Below are 20,530 nucleotides of genomic sequence, written 5' to 3'. Positions count from 1 at the left end.
TCTAAACACCAATATGAATTTATGACTTCAGTTCACAGGCAACATGGTTCCTTTTTTTGAATGTATGATCATATTTCTAGACACGCTGTTCTACTTATTAGTCAGACATTAAAGCTGCCAAGCAGGCGCTGTTCCCTTGAACTAAGAATTAAAAAGTATCCTTTCATAAAAAATAAAAAAAAAAACGTTCATGGGAACCCAAATACACCCATGAGAAAAGACCTTGAATGTGGATTTAAGTAATTAGTTCCCAACAAAGGAAACTTTCTTTCTCTTTTGAGGAGGGTGGGGGTCAAAGAAAGTAACACAAAAGTTTAGTTAAATTGCAACACCTGACCTAGTAAGCATGTCACATACAATTATTGTTTTAACAAAAAAAAGGAATATTGATTTAGTTTTTTTATTTGCTTTGGTGCAATTTTCACAAGCAATTGGTCAATTTTCAAAACTTTTAGTACTAATATCACAACAGATCATCAAAAGTGCACTTTTTTCAAACATTTCACTTAGTACAATACACAAAATCACAAAGTATCCTGTTTTCAGCGTTTCATCTATATAAATGTTTCATTCTGAGCCTTTCATAATGCTATTACTATCAAACTTTTCAGTTGCATCTCTTTTCATTGAGTTTAATACATTTGTCTATTATTATACTGTAAACATATTACCATGGTAGAGACCGCCATATTACTGTAACTCACTCTTATAAAGTATAGATTCAGTCATATGGTACAGTGAGAACATTTACTGTATTGTCAGCAAACTCTGTTCTAGCGCAAAACCTCATGGCCATTTCATAACTTCATCACACCTTTTGATAGATACTATTACAAACATTAGGCCTATGCCAATTATGTAGTTTCGGTAATGTAAGTGTATTTTCTTATGTGGCATCTGTAGCCGGTGTGTGTAGCCGGTTTCAGCAAGGGGGATTTGAAACGCATATCTTGCATTGTTTGCTATTGACTTAACTGATTGTTAAAAGTACTAAATTGAAAAAAGGTTGTTTTTGAGAACCAAATGTTCTCATTACATATCACAGTATTCTTGTGTTTTGAAACAGTGATTATGGAATGAAAGCGTGTAAAACCAGAATGAAAGCTTGAGGTTTTGAAAAGGGTGAGGTTCGAGGGAAAAGGTTTGAAAGAATCTGAAATGTGTTACAGGTGTGATCGGTTTGGATTTTAATGGTTTTGAAAATGTACAGCTTACTTGTGAAAATAGTACTAAATCGAATAAAAAAATAACTGTAAAGGTTTTATATCTATACTTTACAACAAGCAAATTGAACATGCATTAAGTTAAAATTAGATTAAAACGTTTTGAGAATAGCTTGAGAAAGCCTAATTTATATACTCACACATGGAATCTGAACACCGACTGTAATCGCGGACTGAACGCAACTGGCTCTGACTGGACGCGTTTGAGCGCGATCAGCCATAAGTATCAATTTACATTCATAATCGGCCTTACAATTGTTAAGTGTGTGCGCGGCTTAACCAGAGAAGAAATTTGAAGTAGTTTTAAAGGGTTAGTTCACCCAAAAATGAAAATTATGTCATCATTACTCACCATAAATGATAGATATTTTGAAGAAAGTTTGTAACCAGGCCACTTTGGGGCACCATTGACTTCCATAGGAAAAAAAGTCAATGGTTCCCCAAAACTGTTCAGTTTAACATTCTTTAAAGTATCTTCCTTTGTGTTCAACAGAACAAAGAAAATGAAACAGGTTTTCAACTTGAGGGTGAGTAAATGATGATAGAATTTTCATTTTTGGGTGAACTATCCTTTTTTAGTTTAAAGGTTTTAAATGTGTTTAGTAGGCTAGTATTAGAAGATAGATAGATAGATAGATAGATAGATAGATAGATAGATAGATAGATAGATAGATAGATAGATAGATAGATAGATAGATAGATAGATAGATAGATAGATAGATAGATAGATAGATAGATAGATAGAAAGGGCTTCTGGGAGTTTAAATTTGGAATTTTGAGTTGGTGTTTGAAAAGTCTTGGCTTATTTGAACATTCCATCAATGTAAATCCAAGGGATTTTTCCAAGTTTTCATGTCATATAGCATACAAGTCAGAACAGTCTTAGTGGTTACAGAACTGAACGAGTGTCACTCACTGAACAAGTAACCATAGGACTATTAGTTAGCCATTAACAATTGTTGTTGATCTAGCTAGAATATGGAGATATGTTTAAGGGGGGAAATAAGACAGGTATATATATATATATATATATATATATATATATATATATATATATATATATATATATATATATATATATATATATATATATATTTATTTATTTATTTATTTATTTATTTATTTTTTAAAGAAAAAAAATACAGTTACAGAATATACAAACAAAATTCACAAACCTTTAGCAGTTCTTATTGCTGTCAGTTATAAAGCAATTTGCAATTCTGTAATAGGCTAAATAAGTGTCTAGAAATGTAATATTGTGAATAAAGAATCTTCCATAAATAATTAACTTTTTTATTACAAAAGAAAGGCTGACATAATTGTTTAGGGGGCCAAAAAAGGTCATCATTTTGGTATGGGAGAGACTGTTCAAGCCGCTCCGTTTGCCTATTGGCTGATGTGGAGTGACAGCAAGATTCAGACCAATCAGGGATGAGATCATTGTCAGCGAGTGGAAAACTACAAGCCACAAGACGCTCTACGTCACCCCACACTGCACCAATCATAAGCGTTGTCTTGCGATGATTGGTTCGTATGGGATGGACAGCGAAGAGGAATTATAAAACCCATTAGCTCACGAGTCGAGTGTCGTGGGTTGTAACGGTGCGGCATCTCGCTTTACAGCCGAAGCTACGTGTGTATCCTAACATTTGTTTTTACAATATCTCTGCAGCCGCTCTGCTTGGACATCCAAGACTTTGCTGTCTTAAGTGAAGCCTTATTCGCACCTCGGATATTTGCATTAAAGGTTAGTGTTTTTTTTTACATTCAAACCGCGATGGCTTACTTTTATCACGCCAATTACAAATCTGTTACATTACAAATCTTGATGAATTACATCATATTTTGCATCACCTCCGAGATCATTATAACTCATCTTTGTTCTTGTTTCCTTAATTTGGTGTTGCGTCGTAATGTGTCCGTCGGATATGGAAATTGTCTCGTGGGCATGTCTGGATAGCGGACAGCACGCGCACGCCTGTATTACAGGCATCTGGGTTACGCGTCAGACGGTTACCGGCTTTCGTGTAATCTTCGTTAAATGCAATCCAGTTGAGCTGCAGTCTGGGGTTTCTGATCAGGCTATTAACGCATCCTACCAGTTAAAGGGGCGGAGGGGCTCGCGCGCACTCAACGCGACTGAAACGTTAAGCCGTCGCTGGGAAACGCATGCTGTCCTCTCTGGAAAGTTCTGTGGAGCGCAGAATGCCTCCGTTAGAACATGCATTATCAAGTATGAGCGAAGATTAAAGCAGTAGTTCACCCATAAATAAGATCATTTAAATTGGGATACATGTGAAAGCGTACAATTTAGTTCCTTGAATTGACTTACGAACTGACCTGTGCACGCGGCTCGCTGTCACACTGCCCTACTTGCAAATAGCGAACAAGTTTTGTTTGACAAGTGGGGAAATAGCTGTTACAAAGTGACATACAATGAGCAGTTCGATCATTTTAGCTTTCTATTTCACACGTTGGTTACCGCGTTGTCACACTTTTAAGCTACGCGCGTTCACTTTCTAAGCGTTGAACTTGAATGACTTGTGTGCTTTTACCTTTTTTTATGGGTTGGACATGTAGATGATTTTTAACAGCAGCCTCATAAACCGTCCAGAACATAGAAAACGTTTTGCACGTACTTTGTTAGACACGCACGCCCCCCTGGACTTCATTCAAGAAAACGGGAAGAGTCTCTAAACTACAGTTACGTGCATTATGCATGTATATATTCAAGTAAAATAATGACGAGCTTATATTTAAAGAGTATTTTAGAAAATAAAGTGGCAAAGTAAGAGTTATGTCACGTCGTGTGGTCACTATTCTGAATGACTCAGCGAGTTTGACCGAGGCGCGGTCACTTTAACAAATTGTGCACACTCATGGTTACACTGAACTTCTCTTGCGTAATAACACTTCAGTTAATTCATAAGAAGTATTGGCTGAAGCTTACAGCCTGCCTTACTATAATACAGATTATATAGGGTTATCTAATAGAAGGGGACCGTATTAGTAGCTATTATTGTTCATGACCCTCATGGAGTGGTCTGGTGTTGTGTATCTTTTATGGTTGTGTTGATACCTTTTGCAACTCACCATTTGTTCTCTTTTTGCATGTGACAGGAGAGCCACTATGGAGCTGTACAACAAAGACACATTTTCTGAGGATATCCTGCCTGTTGTCATTGTTGGTAAGAGTCAACATTATATATTTGTTGTTGTAAGCTTTATGCGGTTAAGTGAGTTCATGTGACACATGACATCATCTCTTCAATGACCACTCAAACAAATTTTAATGCACTTTCTACATGCATAGTGCATGCAAAATATCTCCATTCTTTTACTATTGTTTCTCTCTCTCATTTTCATCTTTGTTTCATCTAGACTGTACTTCTGTGAGCAATTTGAAATGTTGTATTCCAGCCAAGGTCCAAAATTAACTAATGGACAGGCTCAAATGGAATCTGTGCATGCCGATCTCTGCAGAAAGACTTGTGCAGAATTGGTACGCCTGTTGATTACAATGTTCTGCACATCCACCACTTTTTGGATTTTTGTATATTCACAGTTTTGGTTACTTTCATAATTCTTACAGCTACCAATAATAGGTAGTGCTCTCAGTTTAAAACATTTACTATGTTTAAATGCGAAAAAAGTCTGGATGTGCTGATGACGGGTGAATTGGGGGAAAAAAATGACCAGTCATAAATATTTCATACCAGCCATTCGCATACCCACTCACATCAGATTAAAAACAGTGAGGCTCAGACTATTGTTCTGTGGCCGAAACTTTACCAGCTTAAAGGGATAGTTCACCTATAAATGAGAATTGTCATCATTTACTTACTCAAATGTCATTCCAAAGCTGTATGAATGTTTTTTTCTTCTGCTGAACACAAAAGATATTTTTAAGAATGTTGGTAACCAAACAATTGATGGCCCTTATTGACATCCATAGTATTTTTTTATTTTTATTTATTTATTTATTTTACCCATATTCTTTCAAATATCTTCTTTTAAGTTCAGCAGAAGAAAAAAAAAATACAGGTTTGGAACAACTTGAGGGTGAGTAAATGACAGAATGACAGAATTTTCATTTTTGTGTAAACTATCCCTTTAATGGCCAACTTCAGAGAAATGTACTATTTGATTTTCACACCAAAAAATCATCTGAGCTATGAAAAGTTATTTGGAAAATATTGCAGAGCATTCAGTATTTACATACATGGCTTTGTTTCTAACAGGTAATGGCCCATCAGGGATTTGCCTCTCTTATTTGCTGTCAGGATACACGCCTTACCTTTCCCCCGACGGCGTCCATCCCAACCCAATTTTGCATAACAAACTGACAGAGAACCCTCATCTGCCTTTGCTTGACCAGGTAACACTTAATCCCCTTGCACACATTTACCACACCTCTTTACATAACAAGTGGTGATTGATTGTATAGTTTTCACCAGACGTCTCTATAGGCTGTTTCAAGGATTAGTGACTTTTGTCAATGATAATAGTTCAAATTTGTGTTCAAATACAGAAAAAAAACCAGTTTTGTCTTAATATGTGCATGTAGGATCTGGAGTACCTGTGTGAGGGTGTAGAGGGCCGTTCGTCAAACCCTGTGGCTGTGCTCTTCGATGCCCTCCTCCTTCCAGATGGCGACTTTGGGGTGGATTGCGCTTCCCCGCTGATATGGCGTCACGAGCCGGAAAGGGCCACTCCCCATCTTGTACTGGGGAAGGGACCACCTGGAGGGGCCTGGCATGTAAGTAACCACTCCTAAAATACTTCTGGCTTCTGATCTAAGGCCTCAACGGTCACATTGTTCACTTTTTCAGGAAACTGTATTTTCTTTTACTGTAATATAGTTAAAATGTCTGTATTATCAATGAATCTAAACAGAATCACCATTGAGCATAATGGAAAAAAAAAAAAAAAAAAACAGTAAAATGTTCAATGTATAACAATAATGAGAAATGGGGTGAAATATGAATTGAATATGTTCAAGAAAAGTTTAATGAGGTTCACCCTAATACACAAGTACAGCCCCGTGGGAAAAGCATGTGATTTAATGTTTGCATGTCTGAAAGCAAACTTCTATTGAGGTTTTGTACCGGTTTGATCAGATGTTATTCTTGTGCTTTGCCTGCTTCTTATGGAGATATGAAGTTGTTGTTTGTTATTCTTGATTCCTGCAGGCGATGGAGGGCTCAATGTTGACTCTCAGCCTGGCTAACTGGATGGAACTTCCTGGTTTGAAGCTGAAGGACTGGATGAGAGATAAACGACGGTATGAAAAACGAAAGAGAAACATATTTATGAAATCAGTGTATAGAACAATGTGAACATTGTTTCATGCAACATTCCCAGGAAGATTCTTATCATGAATTTGAAATGAGTATGAAAATATTTTTTCCTTTGCTAATATGTAAAATGTGGCTAAAAATGTAAATACTGTGGCTTTGTGTTGCCTTTAACCTTGCTACGTTTGTTTGAGCTACTCAAAATAATATAGCCCATCCAAAGTCAATATTTTTGAAAGAGGTGTGAATGAATTAGGCATAATGAGTATAAAACATTTCTAAAAGTTTGAAATGACCAAAATGATGAAACGGATCAACTAACATTTTATGTTTTGTGTGTCTAGAAATTTACGTAATGACCGGGCCACACCAGCTGAGATTGCGTCCTACTACCAGCACTATGTGACTAAAATGGGTCTGGAGAGGAGCTTTGCTTGCGGCACCACCGTAACCTCAGTCTCCCGGGTTTCCCTTGAACCCGACTGCTCCGTTTGGAAGATCCAAGGCCTCCAGAGAAGAGCAAATGGTGGTGAAGAAAAGGAAGTAATCGAAGTCCCATTCACTGTGTATGCAGAGAATGTGGTGCTTGCCACAGGAACCCATGACATCCCAGCCCGTCTTGGCGTGGAAGGCGAAAACCTTCCTTTCGTGTGCCACAGCTTCTGGGAGCTGGAGGCCGCCATTTCCTCAGGCCGTTTGGACGGCGCCTCAGAGCCAGTTCTTGTGGTTGGTGCTGGCTTGACGGCGGCAGACGCCGTTCTCGCGGCTCACCACTTGAACACACCCGTATATCACGCCTTTAGGCGATCTGTGACTGATCCGGCACTCATCTTCAACCAACTGCCCAAACTCCTCTACCCTGAGTACCACAAAGTGCACCAAATGATGAGCCAACAGCAACACAAACTGAGTGAGACAGTGGTTAATCTGTCCAACCAACCTGCTGAGAGCACCAACTCGTACACCTGTTACCCTGGTTACCTCAGTTACCCAAAGCACCGTGTGGTTGCCTTCAGACCTGATGGCAAGTGTGTGCTAGAGGATGAGGAAGGGCTACAAACGGTGCTACAAGTCTCAATGGCACTCATTTTGATTGGTGCCCATCCCAACCTGTCATTCCTTCCAGAACATGGTCGCCCACTGGCGTTGGATTCCAAAGAGTCAATCAGCTGTCGTAGGAACCCGTTAGACGTGGATCCGTACACGTATGAGAGCGTGAAGGAGCCAGGGATGTATGCCATGGGTCCACTGGTGGGTGAGAACTTTGTGCGGTTCCTGAAAGGCGGAGCTTTGGCCATTGCATGTGACATCGCCCGTAAACGAAGTACAAAACGACAAAGTGCGACAGAAAATGGCACAACCAGCTCATTGAATATTCAGCTGACCAACTGCACCTTGGAAGCATGAAAAGACATAGACTTGAAAAGAGATTTTTCTATATAGCTATCTGGTACTTCCAAAATCATTCAGAAATGCTCAGTGGTTCTGCTCCGATTGACGTGAAGGAACCAGTAGCTGAACGGTTCAAGGCCGTTCCCACATCCCACTGCAAGTGCTTGCATGCAGACTGCGAATGCACTGACACAGATTTGTGTAGTTAATGGCTAACTAACCAGGCCTAAACATTAATCCGAGTCCACGCACACCGGGTGCTTTAACTTCAGGGATTCATTTGTGCATGGCTGCTCATTTGAAACACTACTCTTGTTCTCACGGCAATCTTGTTCTGTTGTGCCAAATTAATGTTTGTAATTACCGTGTTTTCAAATCTAACATTTTCTTCGTGTAAAGAAAACGCAAAACTATTCTTTGCCAAGCAAATGCTGCGCTTGTATCAATGTTGGTACTGATGCTCTTATTGTCTTCTTCATTGATGAATGTAGAAACCTTGGTGGACCTAAAAAAATAAGAAAGATCCTTGTAACATTTTAAATTTTTGTCTTCCGTACATTGCCTTCCCAAGTAAAGCATACCCCTGTAGTGAGTCCGTTGGTTATTCCAGCAAACCTGACTTGACTGTCTAGTTTTAAGGCTCTAAGATTTTCTTGTTTCATGCTGCTGTTGCTAACTAAAAGCCAAACCTCAGTGAGGTCAGGCTGCACTTACAAAACTGACCACGAGAGGGCCTTTGCACACCGCGACTAAAGCCAGCGACATTGCATCAGACATAATGATCCTTCATGACATTATTTGAATCAAGGATGTATCCAACATAAGCTTATTTATGACTGATATGGGCCAAATGTAACTTTGCCTATGAGATTGACACATTAACTGTACTTTTTAGATAAAATGCATATCTAGTTCATTTTAAGAAAACGATTCTACACTGAACATTGCAACATTTGTTTTATCTTAAAAACTAATTGTACTGTATTTGCCTATAAGTTATGATCCCTGGCAGCTCTGATTAAACATGTTTGTAAATATGGTTTGTACTCTTTGGAAAGGAAAAAAATACAAACAAAAATTGTATATTTTATGTACATTGATTCTTGCAGTCAAACACTTCAAATAAAATAAATGGAGTCTGACAACGCAATACTGTGTTTTCATGTGTCTATCCACACAGATACTACTGCACTATTACTGTAAAGTTTTAAGAATGTAGGTCAAAGACAAATAAGGTCGTTAAAAAGTGCCAAGTTTTCTCATGGTTACAACTTTTGCAACCCTTCTGACCTCAACAGAATGTGTATTCTATCCATAATGGATCCAAAATAGGAGATATTTTAATTTCTTTAATGGTTTTCTTGTCGCATGAAAACAAAATGGTTTCTTTGTGTTGGTTAAGCCAGTGTTTCTCAACCAGGGGTCCATGGACCCCTAATGGTTCTTGACATAATGCCAGGGGGTCCTTATAAAATATCTGAATATGAATTTTTGTATATTTTGACTTTTGACATGTTCCCATAAAAGAAGATAATATAAGTGTAATATAACTGACGATATGACTGAATATTGGACAAGTCAACTAACGTAGTAGTAAATTACACTTGATTGCATTTGGTCGTCACAAAGACATTAATGATACCAATGAGCCAATTTTATACTAGGGTCCTTGAGGATGGTTCCAAATATGACGAGGGTCCATTGCTCAAAAAAGGTTGAGATTCACTGTGTTAAAGGTGCCATAGAACATCTTTTTAAAAGATGTAATATAAGTCTAAGGTGTCCCCTGAATGTGTCTGTGAAGTTTCAGCTCAAAATACCCCATAGATTTTTTTTTTATTAATTTTTTTAACTGCCTATTTTGGGGCATCAATAAATATGAGCCGATTTAGGCCGCGACCCCTTTAAATGCTCACGCTCCCCGCCCACGGAGCTCGCGCTTGCCTTTAACAGCATAAACAAAGTTCACACAGCTAATATAACCATCAAAATGGATCTTTACAAAGTGTTTGTCATGCAGCATGTCTAACCGCATAAGTATGGTATTTATTTGGATGTTTACATTTGATTCTGAATAAGTTTGATGGTGCTCCGTGGCTAACGGCTAATGCTACACTGTTGGAGAGATTTATAAAGAATGAAGTTGTGTTTATGAATTATACAGACTGCAAGTGTTTAAAAAATGAAAATAATGACAGTCTTGTCTCCGTGAATACAGTAATAAACGATGGTAACTTTAACCACATTTAACAGTATATTAGCAACATGCTAATGAAACATTTAGAAAGACAATTTACAAATATCACTAAAAATATCATGATATCATGGATAATGTCAGTTATTATCGCTCCATCTGCCATTTTTCGCCATTGTTTGCTTACCTAGTCTGATGATTCAGCTGTGCACAGATCCAGACGTCCTGCCCTTGTCTAATGCTTGAACATGAGCTGGCATATGCAAATATTGGGGGCGTGCATATTAATGATCCCGACTGTTACGTAACATTTGGTGTTATGTTGAGATTCGCCTGTTCTTCTGAGGTCTTTTAAACAAATTAGATTTATATAAGAAGGAGGAAACAATGGTGTTTGAGACTCACTGTATGTCATTTCCATCTACTGAACTCTTGTTATTTAACTATGCCAAGATAAATTCAATTTTTTAATTCTAGGGCACCTTTAAACGACACTGATAGATGGATTTTTTATTATTATTTAAGCAATATTGCTTCCCTGCTTTTTCAATATGTTATATGAAATTGTATTATATTAAAATTATGTAAAAAAAATTAAATAAAATAAAATAGCAGGCAGTATACAGCAAATACTGTATGCAGTATGTTAGTATTTAATTATAAACAGCCCTTGTCTGCTATGCAAACACTTCTGCATTACTAAAGTTTCACCACAAGATGGCAGCAAGCACCTTCTACAGATATAAAGTACATCTGTTATACTAGTATGACCTTATTACCAATCTGAATGAATCCCCTACAGTGTTTTGTAGTTAATTTTATTTTATGTTTTTTTGTTTTGTTGTGACATTATGTATTAAAATTTGTTATTTCTCAGTCTGTGAAGGTATATAATTTAAATTATGTTGGCCTGTTATGTTATTGTTCGTATGCAAAATAAAAAAAAATAAAAATAAAAACATCTGTTGTACTAGTGGAGTCATGTTAAAAACTCCTTTTGGATACTGAATATAATTGATTATAAGTTTGTTATACTTAGGCTTAACTCTAAAATATGTAACCAGAGAGCAAACTATAAAAAAAAAAAAACTAATGGATAACTGCAATTTTTTTTTCCGAAAATTATAATTTATGTAGATGTGAACTGATCTGTTTGTTTTCATAGCGACACTTAAAATGGGCCCTAAAAATCACTTAAATGCTCAATCCATGAGCTTTATGAGTTTACATGTTTGTGCTGTGAGTGGGCACATAAAGCTGTGGGAAGCCCATGCAGACTGCTGAACAAGGTGACCTCCCCTCTCTCAGGCAGACAGACAGGTGGCCACTAGAGGACGTGATGCTAAATTTATCATGTCTGCGTTGCTATGAGACACTGAGCTGAGAGGTGGACTCATTTCATAATGTCAGGTAACAGCACAGGGCTGGGCAAGATTACAATGATGCTGACTCATAGATGTGATATGAATCCATGAAAACCAGCTCACTTGTGAGTAGATAAATATAATAGGATGTAGTTCTGTGTATTCTGGTTTAGCTTTATAGAAAGCACATTTAAAATGCTTAGGAAGACAGAGTTTAGCAACAGTGTGGACAGTCATAAGTAACCCACTATATTTCTTGTAACAGGTTTTATCAGGTCCCTTAAATGAAAAAATAAATAGATAAATAAAATGGTTAAAAGAACTGCACAAAGTAAGCACATGTTTAGGTAGCTGACTTATAATGTCCATTTTTATTCAACATTTTTATTCAAGATCAAAAGTTCTGATGAATTTTTACTTAGGCTACACAAAACTGTAGATTTTTAGGTGATTCGCAAGTTTTAATCACATTTTTTGCTTGTACTTGTAATCTTAAATTAAGATAATAAATATCATCTTTAAAAAAAACTTTGTAAAAGTACAAATATTTCATATCGTCTCTAAATAATTATTATGAGGTAATAAAAAAAAACATGTATTATATTTACATAAGAACTGGAGAAAATGTTTAAAGAAAATAATAAAAAAATAATAATAATTTAGAAAAATAGGCTATTTTTTGTTGACAAAATGTAACATTGTCGGAAAAGCACGAAGATTTCCGAAGCGCTCATGCTCCGCCCACTTTTGAGTTCGTCCGCCAGCCGATCCACACAAACGGGTTAGAAAGCGCGAGAGAGAGAGAGCCAGGAGTGAATAATGTTTACCACTCGCTCTGTGGAATCTATCAGGAGTCGAAACTTTAGTCAGGTTTTGCCGTATTAATTTCACCCGAAAGCCTTATTCAAACTGCAACAGTTTAAAATCATCTCTATTAAGGATATATCAGCGGCTGGATCGACTGAATGAAACCATGAGGAATAAAAAACACGGCGGTTGTCGCGATCTACACTAACGTGACTATCGATCCAGCAGAGCCAAGCTTTGAAAACGCCGAGCCAGGTACTTCGGCGCAGACTTTCAACGGTCAGTTTTTCCTGCGGGTTTACCTGTGCTTACGTGGCACTTTTTTGACCTGGAGACTTATTGTAAAAAAATCCCATTTTAGGCTTTTTATCCACTTTTATAGTGGCGATGCGATGTATTTTCAGAGGTTTAGCAAGTTGCGTGGCCGGGACTAGTTTACTTGCGCCAGGCAGCCAATCAGCGGAATAACACTCACTATTTTTGCTTTAATTTATCCTCTTTTGCCTTATTCACACGACAACCTTCAAATACAGCGTCGTACCGCACCCTTCAGATTCTGACAGCGGGTTTCCAGGCGAGCTTCCATAAGGAGGATAAGTGTCAACGCTACGCGTGTGTTTTTGGGGTGGTAAAATGGATGCGGGAATGGAGAAGGAGTGCAGCGCTTTGGGAGGGCTCTTCCAAATCATCATGAACGACATGAAGGTGAGTCCCTCTCAAATTAAAATAACAAACCCGATGCTTTGATTTCACCCCAACATCATGTGTGGGTTTGGAGTCTGTCTGCAGAAAGGCTCAGAATAAGTTATTTTCCAGCTGTTTTGGAGGGTTGGCAACAGTTCTGTGGTTGGCCGGCTGCTGATAGATGTGAATCCAGCCGCCCTGTGATGTGCGTCCTCTTCAAATCACCATTTACATTTGTGTACTATGATCATCTCGGATATATGAGTACATTTACTAGTTTAAAAGACTAGTATACATTTAGGTTATATATAATGCAGTCAAAATATGAGGTTATTCCAGCTTTCATGATTGATATGTTCAAAGGGACTTCAAAGGGATTGTTGACACACTAACATAAAAGTACCATGGAATTAACATTGCTAATTTGATATGCACCATGGTATTTTTCTAAGTACCTAGAAGTACTATAATTTACAGAAAAATGTAGCTATATTTAGCTTTGAAATGCTATGTAAATACACGAATTTCAGTACTGTGGTACTTTGATGCAATGTTATTGCAAGATCTCTACAATGGCACAATGTCCACAAATCATGGTATTATAGCAGCTCCATTTCCAAAAACACAATATTACTATAATATCCTATTGCAGTGATGTCATGATGGCAGGACCATGGCAAAATCATATTCATATACCAAAGTGTTTAAATGGCACATCAAGGGACTTCAGAAACACTGGGTTATGTCCCAAAGGGCTAAGTATTTAAATGAGATTTGAATATGTTGGTATATGACTGTAGTATTCATTCAGTATCATGGTTATATATCTAAATGTAGTACTATTACTTGGCCTAGTTGACAAAATCAGTTTGTCAAAAAAGTGGCATCTCAGTTTGTCATCTGTCAGAAATTCTAGTTATCAGTCTTCACACATGCAGTGGTAAGTTATGTTCTGTTCTCTAACAGCAGTGTTGGTGACTCTAATTGCTGTAACTTCAATGACTGTCTGAATGTGATGATGCCATTTTAGGCGATCTGTATGAAGACTTTTGAGCAACATTGTCAAACACTGACTGGACAGTGACTTTTATTGTATTGTAGAGCATTTTCATGTTTTATGTTTACAAATGCTGCTTGTTCATCATCATAACTCTAATCACTTAGTTGGAAGTGTGTTGTAATGCATTGGTGTGTTAGTGTGCCCAGGTGAGCAGGAAGTATTTAACGTGTGTCACATCCTGTTGTAAACACATGGCTCAAATGTGACTCAGACTTTATTCATGATATTAAAATCTAGACAATTTTGCATTCAGTTATGCATTCAGAATACAAGTTAAAGCATTGGGTTTTTTTTTTTTTTTACCTACAGGTGCTCTCAAAAAGTATTTTTGGACACTTTGGCCATATTAAAAAATATGGTAATTAAAATATAATATAAATAATACTTAAAGGTGCCCTAGAATTAAAAATTGAATTTATATTGGCATAGTTAAATAACAAGAGTTCAGTACATGGAAAAGACATACACTGTAAAAAAAATATTTTTAGGATTTGTTATCACAACATTTTTTCTTTTGTCAAATCATCTTAGATAATTAATGTGGTTCAGATAACATACTATTTTGAGTTTGTGTTGATTAAATCAATCGCCTTCATTGTATTAACTCAAATTTTTAATTTCAGTGAACTAAATTTTTTTAAGGAAACCAGGTAACTTACTTTTTTAAGTTAAACCAACAATTCTTTTTTACAGTGTACAGTGAGTTTCCATTGTTTCCTCCTTCTTATATAAATCTCATTTGTTTAAAAGACCTCCGGAAAACAGGCGAATCTCAACATAACACCGACTGTTACGTAACAGTCGGGATGTACGCCCCCAATATTTGCATATGCCAGCCCATGATTGAGGCATTACACAAGGGCAGGACGTCTGGATGTGCACTGCTGAATAATCAGACTAGGTAAGCAATCAAGGAAAACAGTGAAAAATGGCAGATGGAGCAATAATAACTGACATAATCCATGATAACATGATATTTTTAGTTATATTTGTGAATTGTCTTTCTAAATGTTTCGTTAGCATGTTGCTAATGTACTGTTAAATGTGGTTAAAGTTACCATTGTTTCTTACTGTATTCACGGAGACAAGAGCCGTCGTTATTTTCATTTTTAAACACTTGCAGTCAGTATAATTCATAAACAAAACTTCATTTTTTATAAATCTCTCCAACAGTGTGTAATGTTAGCCGTTAGCCACAGAGCACTATCAAACTCATTCAATATCAAATGTAAACACCCAAATAAATACAATACTCACATAATCCGACGCATGCATTCAGTATGCATGACGAACACTTTGTAAAGATCCATTTTGAGGGTTATATTAGCTGTGTAAACTTTGTTTATGCTGTGATAGAGTCGAGAGCTCGGGAGGGGGCGGAGAACACGATTTAAAGGGGCCGCAACCTGAAATCGGCTCGTTTCTAATTATGCCCCAAAATAGGCAGTTAAAAAAAATTCAATTTAAAAAAATCTATGGGGTATTTTGAGCTGAAACTTAACAGACACATTCAGGGGACACCTTAGACTTATATTACATCTTTTAAAAAAAAGTTCTAGGGCACTTTTAAAGTATGTATGATAATAACATAAATTATAGGCCTATTATGTGTAATGCAATGGCATTACATACAAATAAGTGTCCAAATACATGTTGGTCCATGTTATATTGGAACATGGTTTGTTGTATGTTTGGCATTTAATGGTTTGCATCCATGATGCTTATCAGTCCAGAAAATACATTTGAGTACATTTCCATGTTTTTATTTGCACTCAGTTGAGGTATACAGTTGCAGAAGTGAATGAATGGACCAGCAGTTTTTTTGGCAAGGTCAGGCTATCCATTTGTATGCATGCTGCTAATGTGGAAGTAGGCCACTTGACTCACAGGAAGGGGGAAGTGTGCAGGATATCCCCATGATTGTGTGTGTGTGTGTGTGTGTGTGTGCACGCATGAATTTGCGTACATGTAAAGATATGATTCACAGAAAAACAGCTGCAGGGAATAGACTAAATTTTGGCCTGATAGTACTCAGTAAATAGCTCCGACCTTAGTGTACACTGATGTCCAAGTGCATGGAGCAGAGAAGTCAAGTCATTTCTATGAACGTTGTCTAGATTTAAAGAGCTTGTTCACCAAATAATAAACTTTCTGTCAGCATTTGCTCACCCTCATGTGGGTTTATGTCATGACATAATTTTCATTTTGGGTTTACACACTCTTAAAGATCAGGTTTTATTTCTAATTGGGATATATCATTTCCTTAGTTTGCTTTGCAATCAAGCAATCAAACAAATACAATACAGAATGCATAAACGCTTTTACTTAAATAGGCTGGACTAAGTAGCTCTTCCCAGATTTCAGATATAAGAGGAGAATCGCACTTTTGCACCAGTCTGTTTTCACATTAGTATATTGCTTTGGATAAATCTAATATCTGTATGCTCCCTCACCTCATACATTACACCTTGTTTCACCAAATTTCTACAAAGTTAAACTGTAATGCATTTAAAGTACCACACAAACTGCTGCTTACTTATTTAAAATGTCACTTACATTGACAGCCCTCAATTTTACCGTAGGCTGCAAAACCCAAAAGTGGAATGTAAATTGAAGTCAGAGCCAAAGTCATTGATCAAAAATAAAGTTAAGCTGCCAATGTGAAAGTTGTTTCATCTAAGAATTTGATGCTATTCTAGCACATGTTTATTTGAGAAATAATAAAAAATGTTGGCTACGTAAACGTTTTATGAATGTATATGTAGTTTAGTAGTGAGTGATGCAAGCTTGGTTAACATCTTGAACCTTGATGGATTTTTTTTATTTTATTTATTTATTTATTTATTTTGCTTTTTAGCTTGACATTTATGGATTGAAGCGAGTGTTTTCTGAAATGCACATGAATTTATTTTTCCTTTTACATCATTTAGAATTTTTTTTTCTTTGAAGTCTGCGATTCTGCTTCTCAAGCACTATAGCTCTTCTCCTACAAAAGGACAAGTTTGTGTTCTGAGGAAATTTTCTTTGTTTACCAAAAAAGGTAGCGCGTGCTCTATCAACAGTTGCACATAATCAAAGGGATAATTCAGTCAAAAATGATAATTCTGTCATTTACACATCCTCATGCCTTTCCAAACCTGTATGACTTGGGCTGTCATGGTTAGGAAATTTTGTCTGATGATGATTAATTGTCATAGTAATATATATTTTTGTCCTAAACTCATCATTTAAAGGAACCGTGGCTTTAATATGTCCACTGTGTCATCCCCATAAACTTCTAATAAGTAGCCCATTTTCATTATAATTAAGCATGAAATGTTTAATGACCAAAAATCTGTAATTGAAGACAGTATTTTAATTTCTGGATGAACCATCCTTTGAATAATGGAACGCAATGGAGTGAAAGATTCCTTTGCCCTGTACAGTGTGATCTTTACTGGACCGGCGTGTTTGGAGGTATCATTGGACACCTCCATTTATTTGGAGAGAAGGATAGCACAACAGAATTCCATCTCCACCTGCAAAAATACTGTGAAAGATTGCTTTCTATCATAATACACAGACCTCGGTGAAGAAATGTGTCTTTGTAGGGTTCACAAGTTGACAGGAGGACAGCATGGTAACCCCAGAGTTTTCCCATTCTCTTGTACTGTTTATTTTAAGGTGCTGAACAGGGATCAGATTACTCTACTGTCTAGAGATTGTAGCCTGATCCTGAGACACTACATTTAGTACGTTAACGCTTTGCTTTATATGCTGAAGTGCATTAGAACAAGCAAAGAGGCATCTGGCATGAAAACAGTCAAAAGTGCTGCACAAAATAGATTTTTATTGCATTAGAAGCACAGAGAAGAAAGTGAAGATGTGAGCAGGACTTGAATCTGCATCACTTGCATGTGCAACATTGTTTTGGAGCATATCCGCTAATCACTCCAACAAAATAGTATTTTATTGCATATTCTTACAACTATGAATTTAGAAACCGGATGATTTTAGATTATACATCTAGTTGAATGTGAAATGAGAACTCTCATAAACGGGTTGGTGCTTACTAAGTATGGCACAGATACAGTAATATATAGGTATATAAGGTTTAGGGGTGTAACGATACGCTCAGGTCACGATACGATACGTATCTCGATACGGAGTTCACGATACGATACGTATCACGATATTTTGAACAAAATGAAACTGAAATTCAAACAAGATTTATTAAAAAAAACATGAACAAATTTCAATAATTTTCCTTGTTGTACATACAAGATCACATTTCAATAAAATAAATAAATATAAAATTTTAATAAAAACCTTCTGTATTCAAATTAACAGCTGAATAGGGCTGTCTGTCACTGAAAAAAAATGTTAAATTTAACATGAACTTAGAATTATGAATAGGGGCCGTTCACATATCGCGTCTAAAAACGCGTGGAAGGCGCGGCCGCACCGCTTCTCCTTCTTTCCAAAGCGCTTGCGCTCCCGTGGCGTCGGTCGTTGCTATGCAACCATGAACTGAGCTCTCCAAGAGGATCAGGATGTTTCTGCAAAGGATAAATGATTTCTAGCCCTTGCATTAGTTTTACTACGAGATATATTGATGGAGATAAGATATAAAAACCACCATGTACAGCTATGATCAGCTGTTCGGCTGAGCTTTTGATGTTTTGTTACGGAAAGGCCATAGCTGATCGGTTGATTCTTGTCACACGACCTGCGGTGCGCTTGCGGCATTCTGAGAAGTTGAGAATTGCATGCGCGTCGCGACCGCGTTGATCCCATTATGAGCGCGCTTGCCGCGCGGCTACATTTGAAAATAATAACTGACTTGCACGCGGAAAAGACGCAATATGTGAACGGCCCCACAGAACTTCTTAAAGCAAAGCATCGCAAGCGTCTTTTGCTTTTCTGTGAGCACAGCTGTTCCTGTGCACTGCGGTGAAAGAAAGCCACGACTTTTCTCACGCGACCATGCAAGAGACTGACATGAGAAACGTTTAAACCTGCTTGCAAGATTCAATGTGTGCCCGAAACACTTACTGAACTAGAGAGCTGATTGAGACACACCATCTACGATAAATCGTTACACCCCTAATACTTATAGTAATTTAAAAATGTGGTAGCATTGGATCTGGACAGGAAGGATAACTCTGGGAGTTGGAAGGGGTGTGTCGCGATTCTGCCTTCTCACATCGCGATACAGGTTCGTGGACCTGCGTATCGCGATTTCGGTTTCATATCGCATATCGTTACAGCCCTAATAAGGTTTCTTTTTCACAGTATATTGCATGAAAAAATTTGATCATTGTGTGTGTTTTACTAAATGTGTACATTCATAATCTCTTATAGTTCGATTAATGTAAATAGCAAGTCGCCTAAATAAGTGTCAGTGATGCGCGGGTCAATGTATAAACAACCCGCACCCGACCGACGTTTTCAACTAACTCGCCCGCAACTCGGACCGCAAAAAAAAAAAAAAAAAAATTGTACCCGACCCGCTTCCTGACCCGCATTTTTTAAAAGTAGTAAATGCTCATTGCAGCGTCATTGGGCCATAGACGTAAGAACTAGGGGTGCGGGGTGTGTGGCCGCCCCCCTCCCATACGCCCCCCATCAGCCTCCCTGGCCAATAATATCCATTAATCCAGCCTGCGTAGTAGAGAAATGTTTCAGGACCTGATGTGGTGCCCTCAGAGGTGCAGCGGCGAGAGCAGGCAGTTCTTGAGGCGGCCCATCATTTTCCATTTCAGCTGTCTAGATGCATATTATTGATGAATGCGATGTTTATGTTTCGACCCTGCTTGAAGAATTAATCAGCAGGTCAACTGAGAGAAGGCCCACTCTTGGAAAAGTGTGAAAGCCCTTAGGAGCGCAAACTGTTCTTTTTCTGAATGCTGTATGATATAGCCTAGTGTTATGTAATAAAGGCTTGATTTATTAATTTATTTCGTTTCATTTTCTTAACAATTAAGATGCTGGATGTGTTTATCCAGTCTAATCGAAGTGTGCGTCTCTCCCCCGACTTTCCCAACAAAAATCCCGCCCCCTCTCAGAAAGTACATAAAACTGACATACTGAGCTATATGCGTTTAAAAGTAGCCTATTAAAATGGTACAATGGCATTGCTCAGTTCAACGTTTTGGGAAATCGGGCATTTTGTCCTGCGTCAGCATTTATTCAAAAGTTAATAACGCTCAACATTCAAAAGGTAAATAAGGATTTCCCACTTGTATTAGCAGGCTTAGGCTATTTCGCCACGTGAATGCCCAATTGAAGCTCTCATTGAAGCTCTCACAAACACAAAATGCAGTGATAGAATAAGTTAATAAAGTATTTATTAACGCATTTTAGACGAACAAAAACAGGTAGGCTAAGCCAAAGACTGAGGCTACAATATCCATAAATAAATGTTCACAAATACCCATGAAAGTAAAACTGAAACCTTTAGTAAGTAAAACTGAAAATTACAAAGGTTTAATTGGCATCTTTATTTCAAACGACCCGACCGACCGCGA

General features: G+C 37.4%; 2 protein-coding genes across 7 annotated transcripts in view; both read left to right on the top strand.

The window, feature by feature from the left end:
- The first annotated feature begins 2,774 nt into the window (after positions 1 to 2,774).
- On the top strand, positions 2,775 to 9,062 carry osgn1 (oxidative stress induced growth inhibitor 1). Of its 2 annotated transcripts, none has more exons than XM_048199070.1 (6): positions 2,775 to 2,970; positions 4,344 to 4,411; positions 5,465 to 5,601; positions 5,791 to 5,982; positions 6,416 to 6,507; positions 6,865 to 9,062. In XM_048199070.1, exons 2-6 carry the CDS (start codon positions 4,354 to 4,356, stop codon positions 7,925 to 7,927), a joined length of 1,542 nt encoding a protein of 513 aa, XP_048055027.1. In that variant the 5' UTR covers positions 2,775 to 2,970; positions 4,344 to 4,353; the 3' UTR covers positions 7,928 to 9,062. The 2 variants fall into 2 exon arrangements, with proteins under 2 accessions (XP_048055027.1, XP_048055026.1); XM_048199069.1 differs by lacking the exon at positions 2,775 to 2,970 and adding an exon at positions 3,038 to 3,456.
- Positions 9,063 to 12,238: 3,176 nt separating this feature from the next.
- mtss1 (MTSS I-BAR domain containing 1) overlaps positions 12,239 to 20,530 on the top strand; it is a 68,451-nt gene continuing 60,159 nt past the window's right edge. The window contains exons 1-2 of one of the 5 annotated variants that reach the window (XM_048199063.1): positions 12,239 to 12,532; positions 12,831 to 12,982. In XM_048199063.1, the coding sequence (XP_048055020.1) occupies positions 12,911 to 12,982 (72 nt within the window). In that variant the 5' untranslated portion in view covers positions 12,239 to 12,532; positions 12,831 to 12,910. Of the gene's footprint in view, positions 12,983 to 20,530 lie in introns of all 5 variants that reach the window. The other 4 variants (XM_048199062.1, XM_048199061.1, XM_048199060.1 and 1 more) reach the window with 4 other exon arrangements.

This window comes from Megalobrama amblycephala, linkage group LG8, assembly GCF_018812025.1.
Source record: "Megalobrama amblycephala isolate DHTTF-2021 linkage group LG8, ASM1881202v1, whole genome shotgun sequence".
In the NCBI taxonomy this organism is placed as follows: domain Eukaryota; kingdom Metazoa; phylum Chordata; class Actinopteri; order Cypriniformes; family Xenocyprididae; genus Megalobrama; species Megalobrama amblycephala.
Note: the sequence above shows the minus strand (reverse complement) of the source record. Positions and strands in the feature narration are given on the sequence as shown.